Source organism: Saimiri boliviensis, chromosome 14 (assembly GCF_048565385.1).
Source record: "Saimiri boliviensis isolate mSaiBol1 chromosome 14, mSaiBol1.pri, whole genome shotgun sequence".
NCBI lineage: Eukaryota > Metazoa > Chordata > Mammalia > Primates > Cebidae > Saimiri > Saimiri boliviensis.
This window is the reverse complement of record NC_133462.1, coordinates 27975859-27997531: the sequence shown is the minus strand read 5'-3', so window position 1 is coordinate 27997531 and position 21673 is coordinate 27975859. Positions and strand designations below refer to the sequence as shown.

General features: G+C 56.5%; 1 protein-coding gene across 2 annotated transcripts; it reads right to left on the bottom strand.

Moving 5' to 3' along the window:
- Window positions 1-367: 367 nt before the first annotated feature.
- On the bottom strand, window positions 368-18932 carry ATP13A1 (ATPase 13A1). 2 transcript variants are annotated; one of them, XM_003942316.4, is made up of 26 exons: window positions 18501-18932; window positions 15801-15890; window positions 15507-15697; window positions 12155-12227; window positions 11813-11968; window positions 11666-11735; window positions 11479-11585; window positions 10863-10992; window positions 10688-10743; window positions 10338-10464; window positions 10127-10264; window positions 9930-10050; window positions 9370-9527; window positions 8797-8972; window positions 8612-8722; window positions 7468-7593; window positions 6548-6656; window positions 4415-4614; window positions 4241-4337; window positions 2769-2929; window positions 2584-2698; window positions 2293-2489; window positions 1367-1509; window positions 1038-1149; window positions 812-955; window positions 368-698 (listed from the first exon to the last, which is right to left on the bottom strand). In XM_003942316.4, the coding sequence occupies exons 1-26, from the start codon at window positions 18894-18896 to the stop codon at window positions 588-590; spliced, it is 3615 nt and encodes a 1204-aa protein (XP_003942365.2). In that variant the 5' UTR covers window positions 18897-18932; the 3' UTR covers window positions 368-587. The 2 variants fall into 2 exon arrangements, with proteins under 2 accessions (XP_003942365.2, XP_074240443.1); XM_074384342.1 differs by lacking the exons at window positions 368-698; window positions 812-955; window positions 1038-1149; window positions 1367-1509 and having other exon boundaries at window positions 2337-2511.
- Window positions 18933-21673: the final 2741 nt, after the last annotated feature.

The following is a 21673-nucleotide window of genomic DNA, read 5'->3' as shown; positions in this document are numbered from 1 at the left end:
AATTACAGGAACCCGCCCCCACACCTGGCTAATCTTTGTACTTTTAGTAGAGATGGGGTTTCACCACGTTGGCCAGGCTGGTCTCGAACTCCCAATCTCAGGAGATCCGCCCACCTCGGCCTCCCAAAGTGCTGGAATTACAGGCATGAGCCCCTGTGCCCGGCCTGGGAGTGCTTGTTAAATTAGAAAACACGCACTGAATTTTCTGAGCAGGGACAAGTCCAAGTTCAACTTCTGAAAGTGCTAGAGGGTTTCACCAACATCACACACCCTTTGGGGAGGTGGGGTGCTGGGACCTTCTTCAGTGACCCTCTGTCCCCAATCCCCCAGCAGACATTGTGTGGCACAGATGAGGTAGAGGCAGGGCTTTTTAAAATCTCAGATGCTGCTTTATTTACCAAAGGTGCTGGCTCGGGGCTGGCTCTGCCAAGCCAGCGGACGGCTGTGGGGGTCCCAGCTCAGTCTTCCAAGGGCGAGGCTGTACAGCCTTGCCGTGGGGGGTTGGGGACAGGGTTCCCTCCCGGGGCCCTGGTGGGGTTCCCGCCCAGCGGCACCCAGGGTGGGCAGTGGGTACCAGCACTGCCGTCTCAGGAAGGCACTTTCAGCTTCGGGGTCCCCAAGAAGAACTGCAGGACACGGTCGGCCAGGAGCGCCAGGCAGAAGTCCAGGAGCAGGACCTGGGCGATGACCAGCTTGAACTGTGAGGGAGGGAGGGATGGTGAGCTGGAGACCAGCAGCCTGGCCTAGGGTCGCCGTCACAGGAAGGACCCATCAAGCTGAGCCCCAGGGTCACATCCACAGGGCCACCAACCTCCACAGGGATGTCCACGAGGCCAAACTGGCTGTTGAAGTCAGGCGAGGAGCCGAGGAGCAGGCCGACGATGGCCAGGAGTGAGACTGCCAGACTCCACACCAGGGGCTTGTTCTCAGGCAGGCTCTCCATGAAGGGAGGGCCCTGTGGGGATGAGAGACAGATGGCTTCATGGGTGGGGCTGGGTGGGCAGACAGGGAGTGTTCAGGCGGGGCCCAGGCATCACCTTGTAGTTGATGGCGAAGGTGGCCATCTGCATGGCCATAGCCATGATGTAAACGGTGCTGTTGACCAGACTTGGCTCAAACTCCTTGTACAAGTCCACGAACTGCTCCTGCCTGCAGGGACACATGGGGGTCAGGCCCCTGTCTTCTGCTCTGGCTCACACACTCTCTGTGACTTCCTGCTGCTCTGGTACAGAGCCAGGGCCCTGCCTGTCCTGTGCCCCTCCCTGGTCACCCTGAACAACCCACAGGCTCTCCTGTTGCTGTCTGTGGAGTCACCCTTCTGCTACTTTCAGCTGCAGGGACATCACCTCCTCTGGGCAGCACTTACTTCTCAGGGCTCCGAGCCTGGGCCTCACGGTACAGGTAGACGAGGCTCAGGAAGTGCACAAAGAACTGGAGCATGACAGTGAGGATAGTGTACAGGTTGAAGATGTTGGGCAGGGGTCGTTCTCGAGAGAGGGTCTTGAGAGGCTGCAGCAGTAAGGCAGGTTGAGGGGAGGTCAGGACCTGGCTCACTCTGGGCCACACTGACCACTCAGCGTGCAGTAACATCCCCTGCCTCCTGGGAGGCCTTGTGCAGAGCTGCCACCAAATCCTGGAGGATTCCTGGGTCGGCAGCAGTCCCCCAGCCCTGTCTGCCTCTGACCCTGAGCCCAGGGCTGCTTCCCTGGCCATGGATCCGCCATCCAGCCTCCCAGTGACAGCCACAGGGGTCTGAGAATCATGAAGCAGATCCTGCCCTCCCTGGAGCCCACGGGACAGGCACAATGCCACCCAGCCAGCCTCCCACTCCCTCCAGCTACCAGGGCCTCCCTGCCTCAGCCCATGCCTGGTTGAGGCCTTTCTGTCTAGTTCCTGGCCACTGGCTCTCTGGTTCTTTACCCCTCAGCCTAAGTGCCAGTGTCACACAGCCGTACCCAGCTGTCCGCCAGCCTGTCCTGTGTAGCCTGTGATCCACTTAGTTGCTTTTACTCTCTTGATAATTGTTCCTTGCTTGAGGGGCTCTGCACGGCCCACCCCTGGGGTCCCTGCCCGTGGACAGGTGTGGAACCCCATGCTGTGCCACCTGGAAGGGTCTGGGAGCCTCAGTCCTCACCTGCCCTGCCGGCATTTCCTGGGCCATCCCAGCTACAGCCCCTACCTCTGGAGCCCTGGGTCCTGTCTGTAACCTGGGGATGACAGTTCCCGTGCCTGTGACAGCCTGGCCCTGGCTAGCCCATGCATCCCTGACCTCCCAGCACCACTGGGGCCCACCTTGGAACGGGAGATGAAGAGGAAGCAGCCGGCCAGCAGCAGCCCCTGTAGGGTGGCCTGGAAGTCACTGAACTTGACCCCCTCCAGGTAGAGGACGCTCTGGCTGTAGGCCAGGATGAGGGCGTTGAGCGCCAGGATCTTAAACATCTGCAGCGTGGTCACCAGCGTGCAGCGGCCCTGCTTGATCACGTGGCAGACTGCAGGGTTGCGGGGAGGCAGCTGTGGGTGTGGGTGTGCTTAACAGCACCAGCGGGGGAATGGAGGAAGGGTAGTAGGGCTCGGGGGACTCACTGCACTGGATGGACGAGAGCTTGGAGGTGAAGGGTGCTGCGATGCTGGCGTCCCCCAGCTTCACAATGGGCATGTTCTCATCCTCCAGGTCTCGAAGCACCTGGCTCAGGCGGTCCTGCAGGGTGGGCAGCAGGGTGTCAGCCCTGGCCAGAATGGGGCGCAGCGCCTCCCCTCTTGGGACTTACCCTCTGGGAGGCCAGCTGCTCCTCGGAGGGAGGGAGCCCCGACCGCTGCTTGGCCGTCCTGGAGGTGGCTCTGATGCCACTGTTGTTCAGGGTTGGGCTGTCCCGGGGACGCCGTCGCCGCTCCACAACCCGCTCAGGGGCGTTGGCCAGGAGTGCCACACCTGCCAGGCAGGAGGGTGTCAGGCCCGGAGGAGCGGGCTCCATGGAGGGGCAGATTCGCTGGCCTCAGAGCCCCTGCTCCTGAAGCTCCACAGCTGGCTCCTGTCAGGACAGTTCCCAAACTTCCCCATTTCACTTGACCCCCTAAGGAGACCTCAGAGAGCACCCATGTTGCTTTCTACAAATTACTTTAAGAAAACAAACCACCACTTACAAACTCCCACAACAAATGCAATGAAAAAACCACACTAAATGGGTCAAAACTAAACTGATTTTGGCCAGGCGAGGTGGCTCACGTCGGTAATCCCAGCAATTTGAGAGGCCGAGGAAGGCGGATCATCTGAGGTCAGGAGTTTGAGACCAGCCTGGCCAACATGGTGAAACCCCATTTCTACTAAAAATACAAAAGTTAGCCAAGTGTGGTAGCAGGCACCTGTAATCCCAGGTACTTGGGAGGCTGAGGCAGGAGAACTGCTTGAACCCGGAAGATGGAGGTTGCAGCAAGCTGAGATCACGCTATTGCATTCTAGCCTGGGTGACAGAGCAATGCTCCATTTAAAAAAAAAAAAAAAACAAAAGCCTGTAATCCCAGCACTTTGGGAGGCCGAGGCGGGTAGATCACGAGGTCAAGAGATCGAAACCATCCTGGTCAACATGGTGAAACCCCGTCTCTACTAAAAATACTAAAAATTAGCTGGGCATGGTGGCGTGTGCCTGTAATCCCAGCTACTCAGGAGGCTGAGGCAGGAGAATTGCCTGAACCCAGGAGGCGGAGGTTGCGGTGAGCCGAGATCGCGCCATTGCACTCCAGCCTGGGCAACAAGAGCGAAACTCCGTCTCAAAAAAAAAAAAAAAACCAGACAGGGTCTTGCTCTATCACTAAGGTTAAAGTGGATCATACCACCGTCTTGAACTCTTAGATTCAAGTGATTCTCCTGCCTCAGCCTCCCGAAGTGCTGGCATTCCAGGAAGGAGCCACAGTGCTCAGTCATAAGTGCCTTCGACAGAGATCTGAGGCTATGAACCATCTGCACAGCTTCAGCTCTAGGTTTTCTGAGTCACTGTCCCAGCCTGCTGCCTCTCTCTCGGGGCCTCTGGCCTCCACCCTGCTCTGTTCCTGGGATACTAGCTTTCCTTCTTGCCCTGAAAGCTCCTGACCTTGCGGCCCCCTCCCATCCCCTGCACTGCTTCCTCACAGAAGTTAGTGCCCCTATGGCTGTCTCCGAGCACCAAAGGCTGTCTTTCTAGCTCAGTGATGTGCTCCCAACACCTGGTCCACAAAGGAAGGAACCGCCCTAGCCCACAGCACTCACCCACATCAGCGTGCTTCAGGGCGCCCACGTCATTGGTGCCATCCCCACACATGAGGGTCACGTAGCCCAGCTCCTTCAGGCTGGTGATGACGAACTCCTGTGTGGGCAAAGACAGGCTGAGCAGGGGCTGTGTGCCTACCTCTGTGCCCTCAACCCCCATGGCTGTACACGTACCTTCTGCTTGGGGGCCACACGGGCAAACACCTGCACATGGGGGATGAGGCAGAGCAGCTGCTGGGGGTCGGTGGCCTGCAGGTGGGCTAGGCCATCACCTGTGAGGCACAGAGCGTGCTCCAGGGCCAGCGCCTTCGGGGAGCCCCGGGCCAGGGGCAGCACGATGCTGCCGTCAATGGAGTGCCACTTGCATGGCTGGCCTGTGGGTGGCACCCAGGGTTAGGGCTAGGGGCTTGGCTGCCCAGGCTCGGTAGCATGCTCCCTCCACTGGGACCCCAGCACCGGCCAGTCTCTCCTCTCTGGAGCCCCCACCTCCCTACTGGCCTTGGTGACCCCCAGCCCTGCTCTGGGCACTCCACAGAGAATGTTCCACACATGCGCATGGTGGAACCAAGAACCCAGGGCCTGAGCTACTTGCCTGAGATCACGGGATAGAGCCAGATTAGAACCCAGGCAGCCTGACCCCAGCTAAGCCATGCCCCCACCTCATGCAAAGCCCCCTGACCTAAAACATACAAAAGGGGGCTATGGAGTTTTCCTGGGGAAGCCCCCAACTAGGGCCTCACCTTGTTTCTCCCTGTGCCTGTGGCCCATCTGAAATACTGTTTTCTTGGGGCTAGGTACCCCCCTACTGGCCCATCTGAAATACTGTTTTCTTGAGGCTAGGTACCCCCCTACTGGCCCATCTGAAATACTGTTTTCTTAGAGCTAGGTACCCCTCTACTGGCCCATCTGAAATAGTTTTCTTAGAGCTAGGTACCCCTCTATTGGCCCATCTGAAATACTGTTTTCTTGGGGCTAGGTACCCCCCTACCCCCCAACTCTGACAGGGCCCCCCGAGTTCTCAACTTCCTGTTGCTCTACTTCCCCTTTCTTGCCGGCTGGCCCAGGCTTGGATGCTGGGCACTGAGGATGGCTGAGGGTGGCCCACCAGCCCTCCCTGCGCTGGCCCGCTCACCCTGGACCGTCTCAAGGTGAAAGGCAGTCCACCTCGACCTGGCTTGTGCTGCAGCTGCAGTTAGACCAGCTTCACTTGTCAATTAACAGCCCTGCTCCTCCCCTCCAGATCACCTGCCCGAAATCCCCAGACTCTGGAAGATCGTGGTAGCTGGGGCTGGGACCAGGGAGACCTGGGACCAACAGCACAGAATGCAGGGTCCTAGTCCTCTGAGAAGTGGCCCAGAGGTTCTGGAAGCTGTCCTGGCCGGGACCTGTGAATGTTTGCTGCCGGCAGCCCTGTGGCTACCCCGTTCCCCGTGGCTCTCCTTAGGGCACTCTGTCGACATCACGCAGGCCCTGAACTGTGTGCAACCACGGGGGCTTCACCTCCAGCCCTGGGACAGGTATCTAGTGGACCCTACTCCTCCATCTGGGAGGAGCTGAGTCTGTATGTCTGCATCTCCATCAATCTGAATCCAGGGCATTGTTTGAAGAGGTCACCAGGGAGAAGCTGGAGCCATGAGCTCTGGAGCCAGGTTGTCTGAGTTCCAATCCTTAGCCATGGTGACATCCAGTGACTTGGGCAAGTGGGTTCACTCCTGAGCCCGTCCCTTCTCTACAAAGCAGGGGCCCAGAGATCTGACCTAGCCAGCTTCCTCCTCTGTGGTGTGGGGAAGGCAAGCCACTCCGTGTGGTGCAGGACAGGGTGGAGGGACCCACACAGTCACACACAGAGCTCTCAGCCCGGGGTCTGGCCAGGCTGACACTGGGCAAATGGTGCCATCAATTGCGGCTGAGAACGCCAGTGGTCCCTGTGCTTGGGAAGGGAACGCTTGGTTACACGGGCACGTTGCCGGGCCAAGGAGGGTGGGAGGATGAGGATGGGGAGCAAGTGTGGTCGGAGCAGCATCTGCCCATGAGTGCACCGGAAACCGGAGATGGCAGTCACACTGTTGCCTCGTTACGGTAAATAAACAAACACCTGCACGCCACAGATCCCAGGACCTGGGACCCAGTGACCGCCCGCATGCTGTCTGAGGTGCCTCCAGGGTTGTGATTAGTGGTACCATCGTGGTGCCAGGCATTTGAAGACACTGTGCCGCCGCAGCCTGGCACACAGGTAGGCTGCGGTGATGGAACTGCTGTTGGACTCAGGGTCCCCCTTCCCCACTGCGGGCGGGGCTAGGGCCTCACCTCTCTCGGAGGGAGGCTGCAGGATCAGCGTGTGGGCCTTTTCAATGAAGTGCAGCTCCTGGGCCACATGGCAGGCAGTAAGTGGGTTGTCTCCCGTGATCATGACCACCTTGGGGAGAGAAGGGCGGAGGCTCAGCAGGGCAGCCTGGGCCAAGCTCTAGGCCACAGACAAGGCTGCCAAGTCTCCTCCTAAAGCAGGCCACAGTGGAAGATCCCTGGCCTCTTAAGAGAGACCCTGAATAGGCTTCCAAGGGCCACAGTCCACCCCTACTCAGGTCATTTTACACAAATGACACGTGTATGTGTGTCCTTCTGAGGACATCCTTAGCTTGGATTTGCCATACAAATTAACAACCAGCCGTGGGGCTGGACCCTCTTGGCTTGGTGGCTGCCTATGGGGATAATACTTCAGTGATTAGAAGGATGGGACCATGATCTCTGGGCCTGGTGGGGACTGATCACATCACCTGTCTCCCCCAGTCATCATCCTCTGAGATGACTCACATACCCTAAAAACATATCCTAAGTCCCAAAATAGAAAACATGAACCACCAGAGACAACACAGTAACCACCAAGCCAGGCAGGCGCTGCCCCACACCCCTCCACTCCCCAGCCTCGGCTTTCTTCTCTCCAGGATGGCGGTGGGCTGGGGAGGTGGTGAGAAGCGGCCCCGCCTTTCCATGATTCGAGGGTCAAGGGGGGTGGTTTGTGGGGGTGAGGGGAGCCAGCACAGGCAGGTCCCCAAGCGTCCTTGGGCCAGGGGCAATGTTAGCACCTGAGCTATGATCTTGCTCAGCCAAAATGTGCAGCCTGTGACACCTGAGTGCCAACCCCCACCACAAAGCTGGAATTGTCCTCTCCTGTCACCTCCTCGCCTCTATTTCCCATGCAGAGGGTGGAGCCAAGCCCCGTCCCATACCCGGTGGGACGCATTCTGGATCTCCCGGATGACGGCCTTGGAGTCAGCCTTGAGCGGACAGGAGACCACGATGAATCCAACGAACTTGAGGCTGCACTCCAGGGCCTCCCGCTTGACCTCCCGGGCCTGTGGACAGACACGGCACCCTCACCATCTGTCCCTCTCTCCACTCCCCCTCTGCATTTCCTGAGCTCTGACCATGCGCTGGGAGCCAGGGCATGATGGAAGGCCCTGTTCCCATAGTGGGGACGTGCGAGGCTCGGGAGGAGAGAAATGCCAGGAGGGTACCAAGCACACTCAAGGGGTGGGATCTGGCAGTGACTGGGGGCTCCGGGTCCCCCAAATGTGGCTCTACGTCCTCGTTGTGGACATGGACACACCTCAGAGCCCCTTGTGGTTCAGCTGCCTAGTCAATGAAGTAGGGGCTCTCCCAATAATGTTGGACTTTAGCCATGAACCCTTACTCACTGGGGCTCCTCCACATACCAGAGACTGGCCACATACCCCTGGCCTTAGGGAGCTCACACAGCACCAGGGAAGACGCAGACCAAGGAAGTTACAGAAATCAGAGTGCCGAGTGCCATGTGAGAGGAGGGGAGGATGGAATCTAGAAGGGGGTGAAAAGGCCTCAGAGATGGCCACTCTGAAGGCGATGAGAACCTGTGCCACTGGGGAAGGGGTCCAGATGCAGGAACGGGGCACAGCGAGCAGGCTGTGAGCTGTGGCCCGGGCTCTGCACACAGCACTGCAACCTGACGCTAAATTCCAGAAGGATCTGCAGCTGTAGGGTGGCAGCAGACTGAACAAGAGCCCAGGAAGAAGCCAGCAAGGTGGCAGATATGCTGGCAGTGGAGGTGGAGGGTGGGACCAAGCCCTGCCTGAGACCCTGGCAGAAGAGTAGCGCTAGGGTCACACCAGGACTGCGGGGGTGAGGCCTGCATGTGCTCTGTGTGAGCCAGGACTGAGTGGGTCCCCACAGCAGGAGACCCAGGACCTAGTACCATTTGGGGTCTCCAAAGGCAGAAGCTGGAGGTGGGGCAAGGAGGACAAAATCGCGACCACCTGACCTGGCACAGGAGGTGACCCAAGGAGGAGCTGGTGGGCCAGGCATAGTGAAGGAGGGAGGGGGAGCCTGGGTCCATACCTGTTGGTGGGTGAGGTGTCCCAACTCCTTGTACCCCAGCGCAAGGACTCGGGCTCCTTCCCGGGAGATCTCGGTGTGGATGTGGTGGTAGTCGGGTGGGCACTGGGAGAACTGCAGGGAACGCAGGGGGACGTCATGGGCCGCCCAGAGCCCCTGCCCCTTGCCCCAGGCTGGGGCCAGCTCACCATGGAGTGCAGAGTTTCGGGGGCCCCCTTCACAGCCGCGATGTAGCAGAGGTCGGTGGAGCCCAGCTTCTCATACGAGGCAAGCACGGACATTCGCTTCAGGGCACTGGCAAAATGAAAGCGCTGGTGAATTTTCAGCCCCTGAGTTTTAATACTTCGGGGGAATACTTTCTCATCTGGAAACAAATAAGTACGAGTCCTGAGGGGCTTCGCTCCAAAGAGGCAGCCAAGCCCCCGCCTCTCCCGCCGGCCTCCCCAACCTCCCTCCTGCCTTCCCCAGGGCCTGATCAGGGGCTCTAGGATAGAACAGGGGCTGGTCCAGAGTTGAAAGCCCTGGACTCAGAAGATCCTGGCACTGTGGCTTCAGCCAGGGCAAGGTGGATTCCGACCCTGGGGGACCCCCAAGGATGTGGCCTGTCTTGGGTCTAAGGTGAGCCTGTGACCACCCACCTCAGAGAGCATCAGTTGTAGGCCTGCCTGTCCCCAACTTCCTCTGAGGGGTGCAGCCCACCTGCCTAGGACTGTGAGAGCCAGTGGCTCCCCCTTGCTGTGCCGGAGGCCCCAGCCCCTCACCTTTGGTCAGTGTCCAGTCCACGGCTGTCAGCATGGCCTTCTCTAGGGGGTCACCCACGAGGGTGCCATCGTCCAGCTGCATGAGTGAATGGCATGAGGCCAGGGCCCGGTGTGTTTCTACAGGGATGCTGGACACAGGGGTCACCTCCTTCCCGTCTCTGCAAGGACAGGGAACAGCTGATTACAGGGTGCAGGTAGACAGGGCGAAGCTGCGTCTCCACTAGTGGAAGGATCCCCATCGGAATTCATTCTGTGCCAGTCACTGGGGGTCTAGGGTGCCATCTGGGTCTCTGTGAGACCCGCACCTGCTTCACAGATGCCCCCAGAAGCCAGGCATCGTGTGTGGGGTCATGAGGCTGCAAGGTTGGTGTGGGACGCTCCAGGCCTGAGCTGGGCCGCCGTGCCGCTGCCATGGCTCACACCCAGGACTTTGAGGGGAACTCCTGAGGCAGGGCCTTCACTGCCCATGAGTGAGGGCTCGGGCTCAATGGGCTACCTGTCCCTCGACCTCCCAGAAACCCCAGCTGGGTGACCCTTTGCCCAGGGCCCCTGATGCTCACCTCAGCCCAGCCACGCCACGCACCACCAGGCTGTCACTGGTCAAAGTCCCTGTCTTGTCAAAGCAGCACACCTCAACCTTGCCAGCAAAGGGGATCCGGAAGGGCTCTGTGCAGTACATGTCTATGGGCGGGAGTGGGGTCAGGGGTCCTGCCTGGCCCCAGCCCGCTCGGCGCCCCACCCCATTCAACACACTCACAGAGCTTGGCCAGGGCGATGAGGGAGGTGTTGACGGCCAGGGACAGCTCGATGGGGAGCTCAGGGGGAACCACTGAGGTAAGGATCAGGGTGCACTCCAAAAACAGCTTGTAGCGGTTCCGGCTGGGGTCTTTGGTGCCTGCGAAGAAGGGCCTGCCAGCCTGGGGCCTCTTGGGGCGGGTGCAGGGGACTTTGGGGGCCATGGCGCTTACCTTCAATCCACACATAGGCGGCTGCAGCAATGGCAAACACCAGGAGGAAGAGGATGAAGATGAAGGTCTCCAGGTTGTTTGCAGTCACTCTCTTGACCCCGAAGAGGATGGTGCGCAACAGCTTGCCCTGGAAGGATGGAGGGACAGCCTTTCTGTTGTCTGGGCTCCTTCCACCAGCTCAGGCGTGAGAGTGTCAGCCTGGTCTCGGAGTGGCTTGTGTACCATGGCCCATGTCCAGGGCTGTGCTGCCATAGTTAGCTCGTGGGGCAGATATTCTGGGGTCTGAAAGGGCTAATGCCTTGGCTGTCCAACTGCCCTGGGGCCTGCCCTCCCCAGACCTGGCCCTGTACCTGGGATGTATTGAATCCAGTTCGTAAGACATAGGCCACACACCCGTTGTCAACCGCTAGGAAGAGAAGCAGAGCCACCGTCATGCCTGTCTCCTCGTCCTGACTCCCTCATGATCAAACAGATGGGGGAGGGTGTGGGAGACCGGACACCCCCAGACGCCCATGAGGCACCTACGCTTCAGGCCTGTGGTGGCTTTCTGCGGGGGGATGTGTTGTACCACCTTGGTACCCCCAAAGATGACGTGGAGCCGGGAGTCAGTCTGGAGATCCAGTACCCGGTCTGGGCTGAGGTCTTCGATGGGCTCCTGGGGAGGAAGATTGTGAACCTGGACGGCCAGGCCCACCTTGCCTTCTTCTCCGTCCGAGTTCCTGGACAGCTGGACCTTGATGCTGGAATGAGCCAGCCTGACTGTGTGGGCTCCCCACCTGACCAGCACATCCCAGCCAGCTCCCAGGTCCCCACCCTCACCCCGTCCTGTCTTCTCCCCACTGCACCCACAGTGCCCGCTCCCTGGGGCCTGCACCTGGCCTCGTCCGGGACTCACCCCCTCCAGGCTGCTCCCAGCCCACCTTGGTCTAATGTCGCAGGGCACCAATGAACGCTGGTTGCCCTTGACTCTCTCACCTCCTTCCTCGCCCCCAGCACCCAGCTTCCCGGTCCACAGCACTCAATGGTGCCTACCCTGCCTCCTCTGCCTGTGCCCGGGGGGGATCCCAGCCACCCCCTGGTCCTCCACCTCCTGGCCTGTTTCCTCCCGAGCAGCTTAGGACCCCCAACCTCTGCCAAGCACCTTCATCTGTGGCACGGACTCCCCCGTGAGCATGGCCTCATCCACGATGCAGCGGCCTCGCAGCAGAAGCACGTCACACGGCACCAGGTTCTCCTGCGGGGAGCGGCCTGCAGGGCAGAGGCAGGAGGGTTGGCCAGAGGCTCTGAGGCTGGGGCTCCCCCTAGGACTGAGTGGAGCCCAGTCTCACCGATAGAGACGATGTCCCCCGGTACGATCTCATCGCTGGCAACGGGTCTCCACTTGCGGCTTCGGTAGACCTGGGCAGGGCACAAGGATGTCAGCACAGACACCAGCTCTGCCGCACTCCCCACCCGGGTCTCCCCGGTGGCCGTACCTGGATCATGTGAGGTTTGTTGCCCATCTTCCGGATCTCCGACATGTTCCGCATCTGCTGCTGCACCAGCGAGGCCTCGAACGCCACCAGCATGGACAGCGTGAAGACGCTGTAATACCAGTACTCGTCCAGGCACCAGAGCCCCACACAGAACACCTGCAGGACGCCAGCCTGTCTGTCTTGGCCCTACCTCCCTTGTTCCCAGGAGCCCCTTCCACCCACGGACTCTGACCCACGAGGACAGGGAGCAGCTTTCAGGTTTAGAACCGGTGGGCAGACTTACTCCGGCTAGGAAAGTCCCAGGGGAGGAAATGGGGAGACGAGCCAGAGCTGCTGCCTTACCTGAAACACAAAGAAGGGGGCCGTGGCTCTCTCCTTGAAAAGCTCTGAGAAGTCAGGCACCACCATCTCAGCCCTGAAAAAGACAAGGCCCCTCCTGTTCCCAGGGCAAGGCCTCCGGGGTATGGAGCCTCCACCCTGACCCCTTCAACCTGAGCATGACAGGCCTCCCTCAAGAAACCAAGAGCCACATGTGGGTGTCAGGAGCTGTGGCGAGTTTCCAGACGGGAGGATCCATTTGACTGTGGCTCTCCCTCATCCTGGCCATGCCTGGGGTAGACACGCTGCCCGCCCACAGCCCTCAGCTCTGCAGAAGCCAGATGAAGCTCCTAAGTCTGCAATATGCTCCTCCCAGAAGCCTGGGGCTGGCGTGATGAGAGCCCCGTCATCTCGTCGGGTGACACAGCAAGTAGAGAAGGAAGCTTCGATTGAAGGATGGGGGCCCTGAAGCTGCACAGACAGCAGAGGACACTGAGCTCCAGCCTCACCAGAGCTGAGATTTTCTAAAAGATTCCTGAATTAAAGCCCCACAATGGTCGAGTATAGTGGCTCACAACTGTAATCCCAGCAGTTTGGAAGGCTGAGGCAGGAGGAGCAGTTGAGCCCAGGAGTTGGAGATCAGCCTGGGCAACAAAGCAAGATCTCTTTACAAAAAAAATTTGGGTGTGGTGGTGCGTGAGCCTGTGGTCCCAGCTACTTGGAGGCTAAGGTGGGACAAATGCTTGAGCCCAGGAGTTCAAGGCTGCAGTTAGCTGTGATCACACCACTGCACTCAAGCCTGGGTGACATAGTGAGATGCTGTCTCCAAAAAAACAAACAAAAAAAGCTCTAGAATGCAAAGAGTCGGGTGTCCGGGTGCATTCTGCAGCACTGCGTGCCGTGGCCAAAATCTGATCAGGGTGCCAGTCATGTCAAATAGGGCCATTCTCACTCTGCTCTTTAACTAGATGGACGTCTTATGTATGGGATGTGAGAAGAGAAAACCAAAGAGCAACCCTACTGCTAGAAAACAATAAGCCTGGCTGGGCGTGGTGGCTTACACCTGTAATCTCAGCACTTTGGGAGGCTGAGCTGGGCAGATCATTTGAGGTCAGGAGTTTGAGACCAGCCTGGCCAACACAGTGAAACCCCGTCTCTACTAAAAATACAAAAACTAGCCAGGTGTGGTGGCACGTGCCTGCAGTCCCAGCTATACGGGAGGCTGAGGCAGGAGAATCACTTGAACCCAGCAGGTGGAGGCTGCAGTGAGCCAAGATCGCACCATTACACTCCAGCCTAGGTGACAGAGCGAAACTCTGTCTCAAAACAAAAACGCAAGAAAAAACAGTAACAGCCGGGCGGGGTGGCTCACGCCTATAATCCCAGCACTTTGGGAGGCCGAGGCGGGTGGATCACGAGGTCAAGAGATCGAGACCATCCTGGTCAACAAGGTGAAACCCCGTCTCTACTAAAAATACAAAACATTAGCTGGGTATGGTGGCGCATGCCTGTAATCCCAGCTCCTCAGGAGGCTGAGGCAGGAGAATTGCCTGAACCCAGGAGATGGAGGTTGCGGTGAGCCGAGATCTTGCCATTGCACTCCAGCCTGGGTAACAAGAGTGAAACTCCGTCTCAAATAAAATAAAATAAATAAAAATTAAAAAATAAAAAATAAAATAAAAATAAAAATACAAAAATTAGCTGGGCGTGGTGGTGCACACCTGTAATCCCAGCTACTCGGGAGGCTGAGGCAGGAGAATTGCTTGAATCCAGGAGGCGGAGTTTGTGGTGAGCCAAGATCGCGCCATTGCACTCCAGCCTGGGTAATAAGAATGAAACTCCGTCTCAAAAAAAAAAAAAAAAAACAATAACAATAAGCCCTTCCCTTGAATCTTGCTGGGTACCACTGCATGAGTTAAGAACAGCACGAAAGGGAACACAGTTGCCACAGGCCATTAATGTGACTGGAGTAAGAGAAGTTGCTAAATGTTCCTTATAAATCCTTGTATTAGATTGATAGTTGTGGTCGACATATTTGTAATCTCTGAATGGTGACTAAGTCAGGAAAGAGTTCTCTGGGTGTTCTGTGGGTTTCTGGGTTGAGCACCATTGTCACAAGGCCAAGACAGGGTTTGGAGCCCATTTCTCCTGCTCCCAGCTATGTGTCACATTCACAGTTTTGGTGAAAATGAAAGGGCAGGGTGTGCACTGCACATTAGCCATTCTACTTGGTACAAAAAAAATGCAGACACGGTCACTGTCTTCATTGCCATTCTTTTTTTTTTTGAGACGGAGTTTCGCTCTTGTTACCCAGGCTGGAGTGCAGTGGCGCGATCTCGGCTCACCGCAACCTCCGCCTCCTGGGTTCAGGCAATTCTCCTGCCTCAGCCTCCTGAGTAGCTGGGATTACAGGCATGCGCCACCATGCCCAGCTAATTTTTTAGTATTTTTAGTAGAGACGGGGTTTCACCATGTTGACCAGGATGGTCTCGATCTCTTGACCTCGTGATCCACCCGCCTCGGCCTCCCAAAGTGCTGGGATTACAGGCTTGAGCCACCGCGCCTGGCCATCATTGCCAATCTTAAAGTGCCGAGACGCGTAGAAGTGAAACAGCGAGAACTGAAATGTTTAGCTCAGGTGCAGACTCATGCCTGGAATCCCAGCACCGTGGGAGTCTGATGTAGGAGGATAGCTTGAGGCCAGGAGATTGAGACCAGCCTGGGCAACATGGCGAGACCCCATCTCTGCACAAATAAACAAACATTTCAAAGGAATTTAAAATGAAGCTGCTGCTGTGAATGGGCCAAGGGCCAGGCTCCTGTGAAGAGCTTTACACCCAGAGTCTCACACCCCAGGGCTGGGCCTTCAAGCTGCAGGCCCTCTGGGGTTCTGGTCAGCAGGCAAGTTCAGGGGAGACTGGACTAGGGCACATTGCTCCATCGGCGTCACAGTCATCCGGCACTTTTGGCTAAAAGGGAAGATTTGGCTGGGCGCGGTGGCTCACGCCTGCAATCTCAGCTCTCTGGGAGGCCAAGGTTGGCGGATCGCCTGGCTAGCCCGACCAACGTGGAGAAACCCCATCTCTACTAAAAATACAAAAATTAGCTGGGCGTGGTGGTGGGTGCCTGTACTTGCAGCAACTCAGGAGGTTAAGGCAGGAGAATCACTTGAACCCAGGAGGCGGAGGTTGCAGTGAGCAGAGATCATGCCACTGCAATCCAGTCTGGGCAACAGAGCGAGACTCAGTCTCAAAAATAGAAAATAAAATAAAATAAACAAAAGGGCAGATTCCTCTGTCCTGCTTCCTAGGCACCCTGAATCAGGAGCGGAGCAGGACAGAAAGGCACAGGCACTACAGGCAAATCAAGGACTCACTTGTTGCTTCCAAATTTCTTCTCAGCTGCTCGGATCTCTGAGTCTTCCTGGAAGCCTCTGTTGCTCTGATAGTAAGAGAAGGCGTTTCCCACAGGAAAGGCCACGGGGAGAAACTGCTTCTTCTCCAGGGCATCGTAGGAATACTTGATCTTCTGGAATTCGAAGGACAGCACCTCGAGCCCGTCTTCACTCTGTGGCAGAAGGTGTGTTTGTGGCAGAGGCCCCGACCTTGTGGTGTCAGGGCCTTCCCAGGAGGGAAGCCCCTCCTTCAGGAGCCCAGTAGGCAGTTCCTACCTCGTCGCGGTACAGGGCCACGAGCTCTGTGGAGCCATTGTTGGGGGTCGGCACCACCTTCACGAAGGTCGCTTTGCTGGGGTCATACTCCTGAAAGAGACAAAGCACTGTGGCTGAGCTTTTCTCAACCCACAGTTCCAAGACCCCCCGGGGAGGTTTTAGGTGCAGCAGCTCTATGGGTATGCTCTGAAACACGCCACTGGACTCTGGTGCTTCCTCGGTCACTCCCTCATCTGTCATCAGGACAAGGGAGACCACTTTGCAGTGCCTCTGGTGCCTTATCTTAAAGCTGAGAGCACAAGACCAGGCGCAATGACTCACGCCTGTAATCCCAGCACTTTGGGAGGCCAAGGTGGGAGGATCCCTTGTGGTCATGAGTTCGAGACCAGCCTGGCCAATGTGTTGAAACCCTGTCTCTACTAAAAATACTAAAATTAGCTGGGTGTGGTGGCACACACCTGTAATCCCAGCTACTCAGGAGGCTGAGGCAGGAGAATCCATTGAACCTGAGAGGTGGAGGTTTCAGTGAACCGAGATTGCACCACTGCACTCCAGCCTGGGTGATAGAGTGAGACCCCATCTCAATTAAAACAACCAACAAAAACAAAAAAGCTGGGAAGCTGGGTGCTAAGACAGCATCCAATGCCCAGGGCTCTGCTCTGCTGACGGTGACATGAACTCAAACAGGAAGAACGCTGCCAGGCACCCATCAAGTACGCCCTCAATTCGCATGAGCCAAGCTCCTATCATAGGCCCCCGGTCTCCTGCCCAGCGCTCCCTCCTCCACCAACCCTGCTCACTCCAATCCATGAGTGCACACGCACATGAGGCTCAATCGTACCTCAGCAAAGGGCCTTGGCACGTGCTGTTTTCTCTGCCTGGAATACACAGTCACACAACCAGCTCCCTTGCTGCCTCAGGCCTTTATTGAAACATCACCTTCTCAGGAGCTCCTCCCTGGCTGCCCCATCTAAAGTTCCCTGGCAATGTCCCATCCTGTCCTGATGTTAGATGTCATCTCTCTTTAGCATTAACTGCTGACTCTTGCGTTCTCCTGCCCAGTAATACCACAAAGGCAGAGTAATTTGCTGTTTTGTTCACTGCTGCTTCCCCAGCACCTAAGATATAGAAATGCTGATTGGCGCTCATTTAATGCGCCCTGGATCCCGTGAGCCACAGCCTTCCCTCTGTGGCTCTGCTAGACAGAGCTGCACAGAAAAGTGGGAGCACAACAGTGACCCGCAGAAACAAAGCACCACCCCACGGGTAGTTCACGGGCCTCCAAAGCAGGAAGCAAATAACAACCAAGTAACTACAAATTCTGGTGACGTCACGGAAGAAAGGTACAAGAGGTACACTGTGCTGGCCCCAGGGCAGGCACTTTGCAGATATCATCTCTGCTTCTCACAATGACATCCAAGGTAGGTGTTACGGTTCTCACTTTACAGAAAAGGGAAACTGGAACCCAGAGAGCAGAAGCTGCCCTTTCTGAGATCTGAATCAAACCCAGATCTCCCTCTCCTGTCTGACAGCTGTTTGGCTCCCCCCACATCTCCATCCCTGGAGAGGAAGTTAACAGCTAAACTGTTTAGCTACAGGTCAAAGGACCACTGAAGTTTGAGTGGTGCCACGGTCCCCTCAACGTCTCCTTTATTTTGTCCCTCATTGGGGTCTTTCATTGTACTAACTCAAAGCTACCAAGTTGAGCTCCTCCCCTGGGTAAGACTCTTTGAAGGAAAGAACAGGTTCAGTCTCTCAGGAAAGGAGAATGAGGATTCAACCCTCATTCAGAGCCAGAGAGGGTGGGGGGCTTGTTTTTCTGTACCCCTTGACGCTGTTCTGTTTGCGTCTTCTTGAGGCAAACATACTCCTGGGATCAGAGGGGAAGCTTCCTGATATACCTCAGTGTCCAAGGTTCCAAACCTGCTGGTGTCACCTGAGGCAGGCCCAGAGAGAGGTGGCAGTCACTGCTTCCAGCCCAGGGCAGCTCACAGTCACCAACTTCCCTGGCGACACTTGCGCATTCAGAACTCTAAACTGTGGGACAGGAGTGTAACCTTGCTTGCTGTTGTATCCTGAGCAGAACTATCACCACCATCATCTTGCAAACAGACATCATGTAAGTGACCCGCTTATAAACATCTCCTGCCTCTCTTAAACATTGTAATTAACTGCATTTCATGCTCCTTTCGGTCACGGTATGGAAAACCACTGAGCATCGCACAGCAAGACTTGGTTGGGTCTAAGAACCATGTAGTTTCACAGATGGGGGAATCTACCCCAGTGGTCTCGCCTTACACTTTGAAAACCAAGGTAGGAGACGGATGAGAAGGAAGACAGGGCGGTTTCCAGAGGAACGAGAGTAGTCGCTAAGACGGTAACTAGCATGAACAAGTCCTACCTGACCTGGGCGACATATGCTGGGCCCTGCGCTAGGCTTTTTATAGGTTTTACATTACTGAATCTAAATGATCATACTAAGGAGGACTTCAGAGAAAGGAAATAACCCGCACCGGTTGCACAGTAGGTCAGCAGCGGGGTCGTAATTAAGCCTGCGCCGAAGTATAGAGGACGCCCTGGGAACCCAGAACCAGCAGATGGGTGACCCAGGTTGGGATGGGAACTGACAGGAAAGCCGCAGCTGGGACCCACGGCAAGGCCTGAACGTGCTGGGGGTCGGGCTCGCGCGTGCACACTTACCGGGGTGCAGGTGAGCGCGCAATGCGCGTGCACGGACCAATGCCCCGAGAGGACAGTGAGCGCGTGCGCGAGGCAGATGGTGGCAAGCACAAGCAGCGCGGCCTCGGGGATCTGCACCCAACTGCTGCCCCAGCCCCAGCAGCCAGTGGCTGCGGCGCCCAGCCAGGCCGGGTAGAGCAGCCCGGCGAATGGCAGCACCGTGAGGCGCCGCAGCAGCGCCAACCGCCGGTATGGCCATACGGCAGCGACCAGCTCGTCACCGCTCGCTATGAGCGCCGGCCCGGCGGCAAGGAACGCGCGCGGCTGCGGCCCGGGATTGGGCTGCCCGCCAGGCCGGGCCCCGCAAGGCCGGGGCCCGCAGGGCACCGCGTTGCCAACCGCCGCCGCTGCCGCCATCTTTCCCAGCGCCGCGCTCACTTCCGGGCAGAGGCACGCCTCACTTCCGAAGCTTTACTTCCGGTAACCCCAGGGCGCCGCCATGGGAACCTGGACTAGGAAGAGCCAGGGCAACAGAGCAGGTTGGGCCTGGCAGGGACTACCGTGGGTGCCGCCATGACAGGCTGTGGCCGGAAAAAGAGGCAGGGAGCCGCCATGACAAAGAGGGACTGAAAGACCTAACAGTGCCTGCCTCCACTGCCACGCCAGACTGAGACCGGAAAAGACGAGGCCGGCAGGGCGGGCTGGACGCCACCAGGACAACCTGAATCCAAAGAAGCGAGCCCTCCTCCTTCAATACACCGGCCTCACCTGTCACGAGAGGCGGAGCCTGGACTCTGCAGAGGCGGGGTCAGGAGAGAGCTGGCGTCTAGGAGGCGGGGCCTGCTGCGAGGGCGGGGCTTGTGAGGGGCGGGGTCGGGGACCGGCCTGGCCACACCGGACAAGACTTTTTTTTTTTTTTTTTTTTTTTTTTTTTGAGACAGAGTCTTGCTCTGTCACCAGGCGCTAGGCTGGAGTGCAATGACGCGATCTTGGCTCACTGCAACCTCCGCCTCCCAGGTTCAAGCAATTCTCCTGCCTCAGCCCCGTGTAGCTGGGACTACAGGCGCGCACCACCACGCCCAGCTAATTTATATATTTTTTAGTAGAGACGGAGTTTCACCATGTTGGCCAGAGTGGTCTCGACCTCTTAACCTCATGATCTACCTGCCTCGGCCTCCCAAAGTGCTGGGATTACAGGCGTGAGCCACCCCGCCCGGCCAAGAGCCTTAATGTAATAGATAAGAATTATTTTATTTTATTTTATTTTATTTTATTTTATTTTTTTGAGACGGAGTTTCGCTCTTGTTACCCAGGCTGGAGTGCAATGGCGCGATCTCGGCTCACTGCAACCTCAGCCTCCTGGGCTCAGGCAATTCTCCTGCCTCAGCCTCCAGAGTAGCTGGGATACAGGCACGCGCCACCACGCCCAGCTAGTTTTTTGTATTTTTAGTAGAGACGGGGTTTCACCATGTTGACCAGGATGGTCTCGATCTCTCGACCTCGTGATCCACCCGCCTCGGCCTCCCAAAGTGCTGGGATTACAGGCGTGAGCCACCCCGCCCGGCCAAGAGCCTTAATGTAATAGATAAGAATTACAAAAACTGACCGGGCGCGGTGGCTCACGCCTGTAATCCCAGCACTCTGGGAGGCCGAGGTGGGTGGATCAGGAGGTCGAGAGATCGAGACCATCCTGGTCAACATGGTGAAACCCCGTCTCTACTAAAAAAAAAAAAATACAAAAAATTAGCTCGGCATGGTGGCGCGTGCCTGTAATCCCAGCTACTCAGGAGGCTGAGGCAAGAGAATTGCCTGAACCCAGGAGGCAGAGGTTGCGGTGAGCCGAGATCGCGCCATTGCACTCCAGCCTGGGTAACAAGAGCGAAACTCCGTCTCAAAAAAAAAAAAAAAGAATTACAAAAACTTACCACTTAAATGTAAAAACTGAAAAATTGTTGTTTACTTGAAATTATATAGTTCTATATTATTAACTGTACTGCTGCATAAATGCTATTTGAACAAAACCACAATAGGATTACTTAAGAGTACCAATTAGTATGATTAAACAATATGTGTGAGAAACAGTAACAATATTTTATAATGTTTCTATCTGTCCTCTGATAAAGTGAATTTATTTAAACCTAAAAAAGAATTGGCCTGGCGCTCTGGCTCACGCCTGTAATCTTCCGCCCACTTTGGGAGGCCGAGGTGAGTGGATCACCTGAGGTCAGGAGTTCAAGACCAGCCTGGCCATCATGGTGAAACCCCACCTTAAAAAAAAATCTTTATTGTGGCCGAACATGGTGGCTCATGCCTGTAATTCCAGCACTTTAGGAGGCCAAGGCAAATCTCCATCTCAAAAAAAAAAAAAATCTTTATTGGATATTTAAATTTTGTAGATTATATTGTTGCATATTCTTTTAATTTTTTTTAGATGGAGTATCATTCTGTCACCCAGGCTGGAGTGCAGTGGCGCAATCTCGGCTCACTGCAACCTCCGCCTCCCGGGTTCAACTGATGCTCCCACTTCAGCCTCCGGAGCAACTGGGATTACAGGGGCCCACCACCACACCCAGCTAATTTTTTGTATTTTTAGTAGAGGTGGGGTTACACCATGTTGGTCAGGCTGGTCTCCAACTCCTGACCTCGTGATCGGCCTGCCTCGCCTCCCAAAGTGCTGGGATTATAGATATGAGCCACAGCGGCCCCTATTCGTCTGTTTTGAAGGAGCCTCACTCTCCCCCAGGCTGGAGTGCAGTGGCATGACCTCGGCTCACTTGCAACCTCTTCCTCTCAAGTTCAAGCAATTGTCCTGCCTCAGTCTCCCAAGTAGCTGGGATTACAGGCATGAGCCACCATGCTGGCTAATTTTTGTATTTTTAGGAGAGATGGGGTTTCACCATGTTGGCCAGTCTGGTCTGAACTCCTGGCCTCAAGAGATCCGCCTTCCTTGGCTTCCCAAGGTGCTGGGATTACAGGCGTGAGCTGCGGTGCCCAGCCACTGTGTATATATTTTTGTTATTATTTATTTATTTATTTATTTGAGATGAAGTCTCACTCTGTCGCCCAGGCTGAAGTGCAATGGCCTGATCTCGGCTCACTGCAACTTCTGCCTCCTGGGTTCAAGCAATTCTTCTGCCTCAGCTTCCTGAGTAGCTGGGATTACAGGCACGCGCCACCACACCCAGCTAGTTTTT

Bases quoted from the DNA above. Each gene is read 5' to 3' on its own strand.
- ATP13A1 (XM_003942316.4), bottom strand. From the start codon at position 18,896: ATGGCGGCAGCGGCGGCGGTTGGCAACGCGGTGCCCTGCGGGCCCCGG. The intron at 8,723-8,796 runs GTGAGCTGGCCC...CGTTCCCTGCAG, and splicing joins CCGAAACTCTGCACTCCATG to TTCTCCCAGTGCCCACCCGA. The intron at 699-811 runs GTTGGTGGCCCT...CCTCCCTCACAG, and splicing joins TCGTGGACATCCCTGTGGAG to TTCAAGCTGGTCATCGCCCA.